General features: G+C 40.5%; 1 protein-coding gene across 1 annotated transcript in view; it reads right to left on the bottom strand.

Moving 5' to 3' along the window:
* nectin3a (nectin cell adhesion molecule 3a) overlaps positions 1-13,362 on the bottom strand; it is a 36,927-nt gene extending 23,565 nt beyond the window's left edge. Inside the window, exon 1 of the mRNA XM_079513663.1 lies at positions 13,227-13,362. Coding sequence (XP_079369789.1) covers positions 13,227-13,305 — 79 coding nt within the window. The 5' untranslated portion in view covers positions 13,306-13,362. The remainder of the gene's footprint in view (positions 1-13,226) is intronic.
* Positions 13,363-16,267: the final 2,905 nt, after the last annotated feature.

Here is a 16,267-nt window from a genome sequence, read left to right as displayed (position 1 = left end):
AGAGACGGGATCAACACGAGACTTATGACATATTGAAGCTGTGCCACAGCGCAAATGTAAACACAACCTAACAAGACTACAACTCGAAATTATTATGGAGATATCAGATTTTTCCCCTGCTGCTTCCGGGTTCATCGTTTCTGCTTGAGAGAGCCCAGATGCAGGCAGGAGGAGGGAACGTGTGAACTCAATACTGCCTACTGCCGCAATCTGGCAGAGTCAGGTTAGTCCTAAGTGACACTGTAACTAAACTGAGAGCAGCAATAAAAGAGAAAATGTTGTGGGTTTTAATGGCTCAATTTCTCAGAACTGTCTCCTAACAACTATCTCCTCTCAGGAGTCTGTTGTTTCACTCACTGTCCCAGTGAGTAGAACCCTTACAGTAGGTCACTTCCACCACCTGAATCAGAGAGGGAAACCCAGGTGAGGATTCTTTGTGCTGCTGCACTGCAATCATCCAATATTGCCAGTAGTCAGGAATAAATCAACACGCACCTTGTTGGCATTGTTTGCAAAAAAACTTAAAAAAGATAAACTAGCACCATTGTAAACACAGAATCTCAGTGGATGATGCAGACCCAAGGATGCAGTAACTTCTCACGTTCTATAAAGTCTGTATTGCAAGGTGATCAGTAGTTAACTTAGTTAAAGTAGTTAGCTAGCAAACGCCCCAAACACCCACCATTATAGGTGGGTAACACATCCTGCAATCTGTCGTTGTGTGCTCTCAAAGGACTCAATGGGCATTCAAAGGGCGTTCACTGTTAACCCTTGAGGAATCTTGTAAGAAACTGACAATGCCCACAGTAAAGTCTGGCTAGAACTTTTTTTTGCCTTTTGTGTAGCCCATAACTCTGCCTCAGTCAGTTAGAGACAGTGTCCAAGTGGCTGTGTTGTGCTGAAGTGCCTGCTTTATGGCATGTCTTTATCGTAATGGATATTTGTGCAGTGTGAAAAAGCCATTAGTAGCAACACCAGCTCCAATCTACCCCCTTCCTTCCTAGCATTGTACTTTGCAAGGGTGTGAGGCTGTTTCAGTCACTTAATTCATGATGGAGACAAATACCAACTGACAGGCCTTTCAATGGGACAGGCCAGGCCTTTTTATACGTCACTCTGTCCTTTTCAAGACCCCTTTTCGCCTTGCTCCCCCTAGCACACACTCTGTGCCCCTCTCATCCTAGTCGCATTTGATTAAAGATCAGTGCTTGGTGGAAAAAACTGAAATCAATAGTGTTTGCATACAGTGTGTCAGGATAGGTTGCAACCTTTCAACAGCATGCACTATAACTACAGGATTTGTGACTTGTGAAGAGCTACAGCAGTGGTTCTCAAGTTTTTCTGGATCAGGGCCCACTTGAAAATCTCGAAAGCACCCATCTGACAACATAACACGTACGGCGGTATTTTCAGAGCATTGTTTATTTTAATGATTAATCGAATGGAACTAAGCTCCTATTTATCAGTATTTCTTTCAAGGTTTACTTTTAAAGAAGAAATACCATGATATTGAAGTTTAAAAAATGGTATCGTAATGTCATATTATCATTGAAGTGTTTGCCAATTATTTGGGGCCCCACTTGCAATATCCTCACGGCCCACTAGTGGACCAACAGCCCACAGGTTAAGAACCACTGAACTACTGTACGTCTGCCAGCCTGCCTTTCTATACCATAGCAACACCAACATTGCTGCAGCAGCCCACTTTGCAGTGTGGGACTTGGAGCTTTGAAGTCATGTGTTATTGGTTGGTTGTGAGGGGGGTAAGGTATTTGTGAAGGTATGCACACAATCTGCACATAATACTAAGGGCCTATATATAGGTTTGGGCATTAGCCTTAATTTCCAGGCAGACAGACAATTTGTACATACACGTATTTTTTTTTTAATAATAATCAAATTCTGCAGGTAGTCAAGTAGTTTTGCACCGAAATCGTCATGCCAACATAGTGATACTGTTAAGGGAAACAGAGAAGGAAGGCCCACAAGAGGTTATATTTTTGAAGTAGCTACGCAGACATTTCTTTCCCTGTCGAGTGAACGAGATGATCTAATTTGGAGGCTTTCTTGTCAGAGGTTAGGATAGGATGAGAGTGTTCCTCAATTAGAGCACCGGTGTATGACATCCCTAACATGCTGATGCCAAAGGATAGAGATCCTGCCTGCTGCTGCAATGCTGAACTGAACTGCTGGTGACATTTACACTGGGGGTACAAAGGTTTGTAGTTCGTGTCCTGATCCTATATGGTAGATCATAGCCCAAAGATTGTGTCCTGTAGAAGTCTAGGAGGTTTCTGGTCTGTGAAATTATTTTATTGTGTCTTGACAGCCATGAAATATTTGAGCTCTTAACAGATTAACAAGATATCATAATACTTTAATTGCTTTCAGAAGAAGCAGTGTTTTATGGTTGTATAGCTACCCATTTAATTAATTACCAATATAAATACCAAATAATTTACACAGTGTCAGATTGAGCCCACATAGACAGAACAAACAAATTAGGAGTATACTTTGTTTAAAAATCATGGCAGCATAACTCGCGATGACAAACTTTGTGGCAGCAAAAGCTTCGCCTAAATGCTCCAAGTCTTAATAAGCATTAACTGGCAACTGCACAAAGTATCACACTCCTCTTGTTTGTTTTAATGCAGCTCCTTCTGCGTGGTAACCTCGACTGAAAAAACACCACAAACAACCAATCATAACTCGTCCTACTGTGCTCTTTAACATTTGGGTGGAGAGCAGAGAAATATGTTTTTCATCACACCAGACTCCCTAACAATGCTCGAGTGTATAGCTAGCAGTGAACCATTCTTAAGGACACATACACTCCTATGGTCAGATGAGACTCTGGGGCACTGTATACTATTTGAGCTAACAAGGCTGTATAGGTACTTCTTTCCCATACACACAACAGTCTCAAAGTACAGTATTTTCCTCACACATTTCCCTTATAAAACTCAGCTCAATTTTCATTCATTCAGACAGAAATAGATCAGGCCCTTTGGGAAGTAGGTGGGGCTGAGTGGAGAGAAAGACTCCTCTTCTAATCGCAGACTTCAGTGACCTTGGCTGTGTCTAAATGGGCTACTGTACTTCCATTAGGCTAATCTGTCATAGTGGAAACATAGTTTCCCACATCATGCCACAGCTAGACCCTCGGGGAAATACGTTTGTTTTGTTTAAAAATAATTCCCATGATTGTCTCATGTTGTTTTTTCTTTAAACAACTAACAACTGGCACATTTTCTCAACATGACCCTCATTGTGTACTGTAAGTGGTCTACATGATCATTGAGGCTGTCACATAGGCCAAAGCCTCATTAACCTCCTATCCATGGGACAAATATTTCCCTGCTGGGAGATCCAGTGATTTGCAACAATCACTGAGATCATGGGTGCTTAATAATCCCATGTAAATCTGCCATGATTCTGACTTGTAAGTAAATTGCAACCAGTTAAAATAATTGTGTCTGACCCACTGACTATTTTAGTATGACTCATCTCATTTGATGCACATCCCACAAAGGGTTTAAGAGCAGATTAAAAACAATCAACAATCACTTTCTAGCTTTGCTTTTTGTACAGACCAGATGACAAGGAAGGCCCCGTTTCTTAAAGATGGATGTAACTAGCCTTAGCAGCCACACCTACAATAGCCAAGTCTGGAAAGATGATCAGTAAAATCCGTTCTAAAAATAACAGAACCCAAATGTAGGGAAGCTAAATTAGAAGATAGAAGTAATACGATTCCTTGAAATATATTAAGAATGAATCAATAGGGCTGCAGAATTCTTCAAAATCTGTATAAAACCCTGTTTTAAAACAGAACTTATCTTTTCACTGTTCCTAATTTTGTGCAAGTTTATATTACTCATCTCAAGAGATAAACATGCATCAAAGATATAGTAGTCCTAGATGTTTAGATTGTGAGGACCAAGAGGAGGCTGAAATGCCAATATAATTATGAGCCAATAACAAGGACGGAAGTGATCTCCATTTTCAGCTGAGGGAGTCACTCACAACCGCTTTACGATCATGTCTAGTACCACATGTCTGGAGTCGTTACTAGGTCTTGATCCAATTTGCAAGATATTACAAAGCATATTTGAATTGATCTGTATTGATGGGGATTGTATATTACTAGAATGTCACGCACCTGTGGCGCGCTTGTGTCTAACGCTGCGTGGTCCGTGTTGTTGTTGTTTCTCATTATTTGACTGTGGCCAGACCAGACCAAGCCTCCTGTCCTAGGTTTTCTTTTGCCCAGTCATTGGGGGGCCTGCTTGGGGTCATCTGGCTACATTAAACAACGTTAAACTCACTTTGCAACTCGATTTGCCACTCACTTTATGCACGCCCATACCCTACCTACCCTCTATATACCGTGTAGACCACAATGGAAACAGTGGACCTACACACAAATAGACGGTGGGTGTCACACATACCGGTATGTATTTGTGACTCTACTCAGCTACACAGCTGAGAGATACAAACATGTAGCTTTGGCAGTGAAAGGCGATGCTACTTGTATACCAGAGTTTGTATAGTAAACGGTTGATGGTTACTACGGGCTAGTAAAGAAAGACCTGAAAGTGTTCCCATGCTTGGCAAGACAACTGAAAGAACAGCAAACAAGCAGGCCAATAGGTGTCTACTGTCTCAAACAGACAGGCTTAAGTCTGATTTACACTTTGGCTTACAACGGCGTCACTCGCCGAAAATACCCTTTCTACAAGCTCGGAATGTGTTGTAATGAAGACTTGAGTAGTGTAAATACAGTAATTAGTGTGGTTGCTGATAGGCAAACAGACTATTGTTATTGGTCTTTATTTCTCTCTCCTCTGATTGGATTACACACCCTGCCTTTAATTTCACATGATACACTTTTTTGCCCTCATATGATTGGACATACAGTAGCCTATATATATACTGTATATATGGTAACATCCCATGATCCCAATATGTAATATAGATAGGCAACCACACTCGCAATTCCCCAGGATTGCATCTTTCTAGTTCCTTTATACATATACTAAAAGTCCTACTGCGTAGTGTGTACTGCCATTAGGCTATAATTTATGCAGCATTAATCACTCAGTGTGATACATAATTGTTTGCTAACCTTGAATGGAGCCCAGTAGTAGAAAACGAATTGTTCCAATTAATTGATTGATGAATGATGAGTAAGAAGAGTATAAATTAAATTAACCATTCCAAAGTTGCTGATGTGATCACTTCAGAGAAATGGCACGGACACGTTCTGATTTAAGCGAAAGGTCATCTTAACATTATTATTTTCCTGACAAAGTTTCTAAGGCAGAAGCTGGAATTCAGCATTCGCTCCAAGCTAAAGCGTTTCTTTCTTGGTACTTGAGAAATGATGCATTGTTGATAGTCTCCCCTTATTCCATTCCTGCTAATCTCTTAGCAATCATTAGGCATTTCTTATCAAGTAGATTGCAAGTAGTTGTAGATAGACATTTTGGAATATCTGAATTCAAGTCTAATCATGTTTTCTCTGTAATGAGTCTAATGACTCCTTATCACATCCACCAAAAAGGGTATAGTAATAAAAACAATTTGGTCAAAGAGTCTCTTGCTTTCAGACTCACTTCTCATAAGGTCAGTGCACCACACAGGAGGAAGTGAAAACAGCAAAACAAAAACAAATCTGAACTATGTGTAACATACTCCAGAGGTCCATAAAAGCAGTGGTTTGGTCTATGTGGCAGTTTTCCAGCATTCTGCTGGTCAGTGAGAATTTACTTTCCCGTCCCTCCTCCTTTTCCTGGCACTCTCACCAATTCTCACCGTCACCCTCTTCCTGCTGATTCACTACACCTACTTTTAAAAATTAGATATTCAATGCATTCTGTAGTGAATCCTTTGGGATGCAGAATAAGCAGACACATCTGTCTAGACCAGCACATGTCCAGGATAACTTCACAGGAAGACACGAGTGTGTGGGGATTTGACAATCTGCCAGGCCAAACCCTTGGACTTCAATTCACAGTTTGTATTGTCCTGAATCCCACCCAAATAGTCTGTCCCTAGATTCTTTCTAAGGGAAATTCCAACAAATACAGTCTTCTGAATTAGTTATTCCCATGCCCTGGGAAAGTTATAATTTATTCCCATATTAGTTAGCCGAACTGCTGCCTGTCATCCAATAGCCAGAAAAGAAAAGTTTGCCTAGTTAACAATAATGCACAATTCAACAGTTTAAATAGAAAACATTAAAATGGCGATGGAGACTGTGTGCATCCTGATCCTATCATGGGAGATATCACATTATATAAAACTCACAATGTTTCTATCAAACAGTTTGATATTCCAGTCTGTCTAACATGTTCTGTCCCTCTGATGTTTAGATTTGGGAAATAATTTTTCAGAAATGTATGTACACATCCTTATACACTATACAGTATTGCCATCTGCCATAAGAATACATTTTAATGAGTAGGCCTAGGCTAGTATTTTATGGTCTAATTCAATCCATATGGAATATTATTTTCTTCAGCTCTAAATATAGACTCAGTCACTTGTTTTATTGTGATCTGCTTCACAATCAAATCAAAAACAAGTAGAGACAAAATAGAGAAACCACAGCAAACTAACACTCATGTTAGTCATTACCTCTTCTATATATTGTATTACCTTTCTCCTGGACAAAAGAAAGTACCCTAGGTACTCGGGTAGCCTAGGTGCTCGGGTGGTGCAGTGGTAAAGACAGGTGCCTGCCTGTCCACCACCGTGGAGGCTAGGGGTTGCGTCCACCACAGTGCATCCGGCTTTGTCAGGCTTTGATACGAATAGAAATTTCGGGGGAGGGAAGCCGGGCAGGGAGGGTGATATTTGTCACTGCATGGCCTCAGGGCTGGAACGGCACCTGTCAGCAGGGAACGTTGGGGAGTGTTGGGAGGGAGGAGTTGGACTGAGGCTTTAAGGTCCCTGCACACAGCGCGTTTCTCGGATTTTTAGCGCCGTTTCTCCGTCGGTTTTCCGAAAAACGCGTCCAGTATGCAACCACCTTTAGTCTCCATCCTCCTGGTGGGGGCACCTCACTGGCAGGTAAAGAACCCCACAGACAAGTTCTATGAATCTACCTTCATTAATATAGTACGTATAGTAAATATAAATATTATTAATTATATATATGAGGTCTACTCCAACTGTATAAAACTTTTTCCATCTCAGCCTAAGTGAAAATGAATTATGTCAGAGATTGCAGAGATTGAAATAGGAGAGTGGAAACTTAGAACAGGCCACAGGGGAGGAATGTGGCCATGGGAGGCGTTGAGATGGCTGTGCTCCCAGCTGGATATGGTGGCACAGGACCCTGTTGAAGCAACTGGCCATATTCACACCCCCAAGAATGAAGTAAGAGCCAAATGGCCACTGTGTTTACTCCGGTACATTTGGGTTAACTCTGCAAGCCATCAGGCTCGTCCAATTTACAGGTCTTTCTTTCTTTGCGCAAATCTGAAATCTGGTGTTTTACAGAATTTGACAGACTAGGCAAATGCTAAAGCTTGTGAGAGCTTGGCAGATTTAGCTCAAGCGTTGTATTGTGCATTACCTCATTTTCATTATACTTGGTGAGTCTGGAAAAGCAGCAGGATAAGCTGAAGACATGCAGCTAAACATTTTCACAGCATTAATGAAGAAGTAAACATGCCTTATCCAATGGAACACTTTCAGCCTAAAAACCCGAGTCCAGATTATTTATTCAGAATAGCAATTATAGGAGACTATGGATTATCACAGTAACAGACCAGTTATTATTTATTTATTTTTCTGACAACCAGAAACTACATCCTTTCTATACTGTAATCGGATTTCAGTATGTAGGGGCGACTCTTTGGAATGTAGGATAGCTGATTGCTAGAATGTTGTCAATAGTATTAACTATTTTGTGTCGATGACATTTGAGTTCAGCAACTGAGGGTTTAACTCATTCCATGCCACAGGACGCCTTTGGACGCCTCCCCTTTATTTTTATGCCCATATATGGAGATCCCTTATGTCATCAACAATATTAAGCCCATATATGGGAATGTCAATATATGGACATATTGTGAGTGACAGTCTCATGATAACCAGTGTGGTTGCCGTGACGCGAGTCACACTTGCAAATGAACCAAGTTGGTACAACACATGGATCTCCATATGTGGAGCTGACTATCATCACCTGGATCTCCATATATGAAGATCACGACACTGACCTCATCAAACCCTGGATAACCATATGGTTTGACATACTAGTTCTGCATATATGGAGCCGGCCAGCAACTCTACATCTGACGTCCCTGACACCAGATTAATAGTTTAACTCCTGCTTCTCAACTGTGCCGTATTAAGAAGCATCTGTTGTTTCAGTGCGACCTCGCCCTTTAGGTCGCTTTTCGCCCTCAGGGTGTCTTACTGTTATGTAGTATAGCAGTGATGTAAATAGGTTTTCACTGTAATGGGTCCCGGGATCCAGTCGTGGTTCCCATGGACATTTTATGAGTCCCGCTTCAACAACGTTAGGAGTCATATTTTGTCATTTTTACAAATTGCAGCATTTAACTACCATTTCATCTAGTATGGTTATAAAATGGTTATATTCATGTATAAAATATATCTGAAAGAAATAAACACAATTCTAAATCTTCTAAAGAGTATGCAAACAACAGTGCAAAGTATATGCACAAGTAAATTAAATATGAAATATTAAATAAATTAAATAGCACCAAATTACAGTACAGTGCTGACTACAGAGTAGTGCGTCCATGGGACCCCCAGAAAGGTCCACGGATGGGTCCATTATCAATAATCTGCATTTTGGGATGCAAAATGCACCCTATTAGCATCACTGAGTAAAGTGCTAGGACATATAACTCAAAAGAGAAATACAGTAATTTATTTAATTAAAAAGGGAACAGAATAAAACAAGGAAGAGTAACCCTCAGATGACTAACCCTCAGATGACTGTCAAGAGAGACTACTACAGCCAACACCAACATTTGTGGTATTTTCCTGCAGTTATTATGGTTATGGGTACCGTAAGTGTACAACTGACTATCATGACTGCATGACTTGTCCAAAACACGTCATGACCACATGACAGTTGAATGACTAAAAACACATAAGAGTTGAGTGGTAACAAGGGAGTAAGGGACCACACCTGTTTCCCATAACCCTAGACTAGCTCCTCTCCTGTGGGGATTTGACTGCTGACGGTGCACATCCTGCCCTGTGCCACTCATTTAATACTTTACTGTGGAAGTGAACCTCAGTGTTTCAACCTCAGTGTGACCATTATATGAGTTACATGCTGGACTGCATACTGCCTACTCTACAGCCTGAATACAGCAGCAGGCAAAAGAGTTTAAAGGGGTTCCCTCTGTTCATTCACAGTAGGCAATTAACCATGAAAATATCTGGAAGCCATTTCTGCCACCCAGTTCCTATGAATCAGAGACTCAAGTGAGTTATGACTGAAATAGCGCATTTACGACTATGGTATTTTCTGGATACAGCCATAGATAATTACTAATGGACGCAAAGTACTAAATCAGAAATAAACACATCATCTTTTTTATTACAATACAGCTTATGATTACTCTTCAATGGGAGATTACATTTATAGAGGTAATTTCTCAGTCTAGCAAGAAGTGAGACCAGAGACACTGCTGTTGAGTTAAGTACTTATAACAGGTTATTTTAATTTTGTTATTCTTAACTTTATAGTTCAGACATCTCTGCATAAGATGCTTATAATGTAGTGATCTAGCTCACATGAGATGTTCATTTGACGATGATGTGTAATATGTCATTTTAAATGGAGAAAACAAGAGCCAAATTAAGGAATAAAAGTATTAATTTGTGTTATAAACTGTTGCCAATGCCTATACACATGTTAGCTACCGGTAGTTTAAAAGGTAATCACCCACCATAAACACCATGATTAAAACAGGGTAAGATGTGTAAGCCTATAATAATCAATACAAGCTACTAGTATTGGACTGTCATGAATGGGTCAGGCACTGATGTTGATTTCTTTCTAGGGGCAGTGGATTGAAAAATGCTGTGTCACTGACAGTTTCCTTTTTTTTCCTTCAGAGTCAACGGCTGAAGAGCCAAGTCTAGGTGCAGATGTTTTATCCCAAGGCTGGAGGTCACCCTGTAATACATTCACTAATGGACCACAAGGGAGTAGCTTGTCCCGACTCCTGACAGTCACATCTGCCAGGAGAAAAGGAGGCAAAGGGTGGAGCCTAAAGCAACAGAGTCTCAGTAGCCACAGCCTGCTGCTCCCCAATCCCACACACAGTCACCATGTCCCACAATAAAGCAAAACACTCATCTGCTGATGGGCCCCTTCCTTTTAAATATGATTAGGAGCTTTCAGTCTGCTGCCTCACAACTGAGATTTAAGATCAAACGAGAGGAGTGGATATAGATATAACAGCTGCAAGTCACAGCTGTCCATTCAAACACTACTACTACTACCTAGTCCTGAAGCCCTTCGGTTGCATAGCATTATAATGCCTAGTATTAGTAATTGCAGCAAATATCCTGAATGGGAAATGGAAAAAACACCAGCCACCGGGCAAATGCTTTACAAAAGTTTATAAGTAATTTGTATATGAAAATCACACCTGTGTGAAGCGCAATGATGTAAAACAAACGGTGTCAAAACAAACATTAAATTCTCTTTATTGTTAATAGGATTTAATGTTTGTGTTAGGGACGAAACAAACATTCATTTATCTTGTGTTTTTAAAACAAACAAACATTAAGCCTGTATTTGGGGCTAGTGCCCCTGAAAAATCACACCTGTGTGAAGTGAGGGGCGCTCTTATTCATCGTACATCATCATGAGGACCCTCTCTAAAACGAGATACTGTATCTCAAGGGGTATTCCTAAATAAAGAATTTAAAAAAATCATGACATAAAATAGACACTATGACGTAAAATTGTCCATTCATTGTCAATGGGAATTTAATGTTTGTGTAGGACAAAGTTTGTGCACATACACCAAAAGCTGGACATAGGAGGGGCTAGCACCCCTCAAAAAAGAAAAAAGAGAATGAATTAATAAATAAACAAACAAGCAATATTTTGTTTAGGCCCGGACCACTGGTGTGACGTTCCGGTACATAAGCTACAATGTAGCCTGACAGCGCGTAGCGGTTCGAGTCCCGATCCCGACTGCCTTTGCCGCGTGTCACTCCACATCTATCTCCCCATTTCCTGTCAGCCTACTGTCCTATCTATAAGAAAAAGCATAAAAGCTCCACAAAAAATCTTAACAAAAAAAAAAAATATATATATATATATATATATATAATAATATATATATAGCTTATTTTGTTTCTTCTTTACATAAAAGTGTCCAGAACTACACTGTTACAGACAACTGTCCTGATAAGGTCCATCTTGGGTAAATGTTGACACAAAGCTATAGCCAGTTTGACAGTTGGGATGGTAGACCTATTTGACTTACAAAGTGGCCATCACTGACACACAACAACTCCCATTAGACCTAAACCGTGCAAGTCAGTGCATTGCTTCTTTTTCTTTTTTCAAAAATCTATTTCTGTATTGAGTCTGTAATTTAGGTGACTCCATTACTACATTATTTATTTAGATTGCGAATCACACAGCCCCAAGAGTAGAAACCACAAAACTATGCTCCTCAATTACAGACCTCACAGTCTGTAACCACACCTTAAAGCAGTCCCCTCCTCACAACGCTGTCTACACACTCCATGCATTCTGAAAATCACACAGTCAAGGAAATTACACATTCAATCTCTTGTTAAGAAAAGTGACCCCCCCCCCCCCCCCCACCCACGCACGCACGCACGCACACGCACACACACACACACACACACACACACACACACACACACACACACACACACACACACACACACACACACACACACACAACTTTGGGTAAAGGGAGATTTGACATGTTGCCATGTTGCCAGACAAAAGACCCAAGGTTATACTTACACCAACAATACAATGATTATCCATACAATAAAACAATGTGTTTATCAATGCTAGTTTTCTGACTAGATTTATGAACCTATATTTTGTGGTTATGCAGAAGGGAAAAGGTTACAGAGGGAAAATGCTTGTGTGGGTGAGTGGGGAGTGTGACAGATCACAATAGCAACAACATATTTGTTTGTACACAGTACAATCCTCATCCTCAGTGTTCATTTATCCAGTTTTGTAACTCTGGATTTTACTACAGTATCTGTGTCTGTCCATTCCATAACTGGCTGAACTAAGGCATGCACCAGGTCCTGTGTAGAAACTAGAAAGGGGTACAGCAGAGTTCCCCTGCTACGCTATTTGTGACAGTGAGACTGGAAGGTACTTTGGCATGTAGCCCAACTGCAGGTCAATACTTCCAGACTCTGCGGCTGCAATGCCTTTCCTCTCTCACTCACTGAAATATGTCTTCATTTCCCCAGCACTGCCAGCAGCCACTACACACATTCAGTCACAAAGGGGTTCTCCTGTCCTGCATGCTCCACCTTTTTTCCCCACGTCATCCCTGTACAAACTTTATTTTAAGACGTTTTACTTCGCATGAACAGTTGACACCCAGATCATTACCTGCGCAATAAATACACTTTCATTTGTTTTTTTGTTTTTCATTTTTTCAGGCCACAGGCCCGTGGCAAGAATGTGTGGCGATCATGTCAAGCCAAGATTAACTGTGAAGTAGTACTAAAGTAGTAATATTGATGCTTTGTTGCCGGGACAAGAGATCCAAGGACTCCAACGAGTCCCGGGTCAGTCCATTGAGCTGCTGTGGTGTTATAATTAGCAACGGTTCAATGGGGTGCAGTTAGCATTCAGTTACAGTGGGAACAAATGGAAAGATGCCAGGCAAGGAAAAAACTACTCAAATTACCTCGTTAACGTTCGCCAACATTGGCAGCTTAGCCTGATTCATCAGTTTCTGTAGATGTAATAAGCATACAATAATGTGCAGGACATACCGTTAGCTTATTATGGCTACAGCTAACGTAAGTGACCGAAAACACACCGACTTGAACAGAACAGGGACAGCCAAGGTTTGACTGCTTGCTCTCTGGGATCTAACGGAACGACATAGAAGCAGCCAGCCAGCCAGCAGCCAGCACCGAACTTTTGCAACGGCCACGAAAGTCTTAGAAAAAATAGTTCAAATGAAGGAATAACTTACATGTAAATCCATATACGACGAAATATAATGCAGCTCGCAGTCCAGTTAATCGCAAAGAAGTGTTCAATCTTTTCGCCATGATTCCCTGCGTGCGCAATGGCACTACTTCAGCTCTGTGCTGCTCCTCTCTCTGGGAACTGTGCTGCTGCTCTCTCCATAGCGACCGATCCGCGTGGGATGTACCACCGGAGGACAACCACAACACAGGCGCGCGCGCGCGCGCACTCACACACACACACACACACACACACACACACACACACACACACACACACACACACACACACACACACACACACACACACACACACACACGCACACGCACACGCACACGCGCGCGTGTACACTTTATGCTATTAAGTATTAGTATTCTGGATATTTCAAGGTCAGGATAATATTGTTGTGATATCAATGTTACCTAACTATAGTAACAGTAACGGTAATAGTGTGCTGTGTGTGCTGCATATAGGCTATTTTAAAAGTATCTAGACCTATCACACACACGCACACACATTGGCATGCCAATTGCCAATATGCCTACATATTTGTTTTACCTGCAATTGCATACTTTTTAGAAAAGACACAAGATCTACATGTGATGCCATGCCTGCCTGATAGATGATTAAACCAAAAGAGAAAAAGTAAATGAATGAGAGAGTTAATATAAACCTAAAGAGTTCAACCTACCAGGCACAGCTGTCAAATGCCAAGCATTCATGCCCTTTCAATTTTGAAAACATGAAAGATAGTGTTAAACACAATACAACCTTACCCATGTTCCTATTGTATGCTGTTATTATGTCCTTAATTAATTTAGCATCATTATGCAACTATGACCTTATCAATTCCTCTACATTGAGAAAGAAAGAAACCCTTTACTCGCATTGCATTCTACAGTGACATCTTCATTACCCTGTTAGTTCTAAGCCCCTGTATGAGGCCATACTAACTCAGCAGGGGTTCCCTATTTCTTTGCCAAAGTTAACCCAGTCCACAGCAACAGTGTCATGACTGAAGCTCATGGTGATTAAAACTTAGTTAATAATATGCCACCACCACACTGTACCTTCTTCTACATATTATATCGTCTGGTCTGGTGGTTAATTTATATCTTCAAAGAGTGATAAATCCCCAGGTGAAAGTGCTGCCCTTTTCACCAATCGATGACCCTTCCTGTGACACGTGATGTTGCAATAATTGTGTCTTGGTGCAATACAGACTTGTGAGACTGTACTAATAAGATGATCTAGCTAATTATTTATTTCATAGACCAGTTGGACGAAAACAAATATTTTTGCGTTGTACTTGCTAATCCAAATGATCTAATATTCAATTTTGAGGGAAATTCTTCACCCAATATACAGAAACCCTTTGGCACCATTAATGGCTTATGAACATTTATGACATGTGACCTTTGTCATTGTGATGGTCTTATTGAGGGTTCATTCTAGAAAATGTGTTATTACAGTTCCTTGCGGGTATAGGCAAGACTGCATTGGCACCACCTCTCCTGTGACCAGTGGGTCCACATCCCCATTGCCTGTCTGGGGCATTTGGTTTTACAGTCTGTGAAAACAGCCTTTGTTAAACACAGCATTCCTCTCCAGTCACATTTGTGTGCCAGACGCTGCACACCTCGACTCCCTCCTCCCTCCCCTCAACACCCCACCCCCCATGGGTGCATCACCAGGTCTGAGGATGAAACGTTAGGTTGGGCTATCAGTGATCACCAATAAAGAAAAAAAAACACAATGGGAGAGGCAATTTAATCTGGTGTGCCGATTTTATTGTCATTTCATGCATCACCAGTCAAGGCATGGCCATCTAGAGTTGGTAGAGGTCATCTCACTGCTGACACACTTGTGTTTACAGCTCCAGAGAGGCCTTCTTCATAATGAGCTCTCTTTGAAATGACCCACTACGACCCAAACTGACCTTTGGATGACACATGTAAAGACAATCAAACAGCATACATCTACCTTGAATAGGCTACTTGGTTTACAAATGATTTCGGGTGCCTTCATACTTTCCTAATTTGTGTAGATTTGGTTGTGCACTTGTGCATTTACAGGTTTAGTTTGTTTGTTGTTTAAGAGATTGGGTAATTTATCCCTTTACATGGTAGAAAAGCAAAGAGATTGAAAGGGATTATAAACAAACTTGAATTCAATCAAGTAAATGTATCAAAATCAGTGGCTCTGTGTCTGACCTGCCTCATGTGTGCACAGAGTTTGTGCACCTTTCACCAACTCACCAATTCCAATATTGCACTTGTAAGTCACTCTGGATAAGAGCATCTGCTAAATGCCTATATTTGCTAGTGAATTGTCTGATCTGGTAAATTCATGTAGTATTTTTGAGATAGACAGATTAATGACCAGGATTTCAGTACATTTTATTATAATGGGTTTAGATCGCCATCTGCTGGATGGTAACTTACATAACAAAACAGACTACAATTTGAAATCTCCTGCCTGCCATTTGGTATAAAAGGCACCACTGGATAATTTGGATAAAGCAATTCCAACTATATGCATACATGATGTGTACATACATACATACATACATACATACATACATACATACATACATACATACACACATACATACATACATACATACATACATACATACATACATACATACATACATACATACATACATACATACATACATACATACAGTACATACGCTTGGGCTTTACCAGGTATGCCATCTGGTGGCTAATGAACCTAATACAAATCTCAGAAGTTGAAGCAGTTTTTAAGGACCCACTTTTAGGCCAGTGCAATAGAGCATGCTTTTGCCTTTTTTAAACCTTACCCATTTTAACCAAATACATACATACATACATACAATCATACATACATACATACATGCACGCACGCACGCACGCACGCACGCACGCACGCACGCACATAAAATAAAATAAAATAAAATAAAATAAAATAAAATAAAATAAAATAAAATAAAATAAAATAAAATAAAATAAAATAAAATAAAATAAAATAAAATAAAATAAAATAAAATAAAATAAAATA

The sequence above is a fragment of the Electrona antarctica genome (genome assembly GCF_951216825.1).
Source record: "Electrona antarctica genome assembly, chromosome: 11".
In the NCBI taxonomy this organism is placed as follows: domain Eukaryota; kingdom Metazoa; phylum Chordata; class Actinopteri; order Myctophiformes; family Myctophidae; genus Electrona; species Electrona antarctica.
This window is presented reverse-complemented; position numbering and strand designations above follow the sequence as displayed.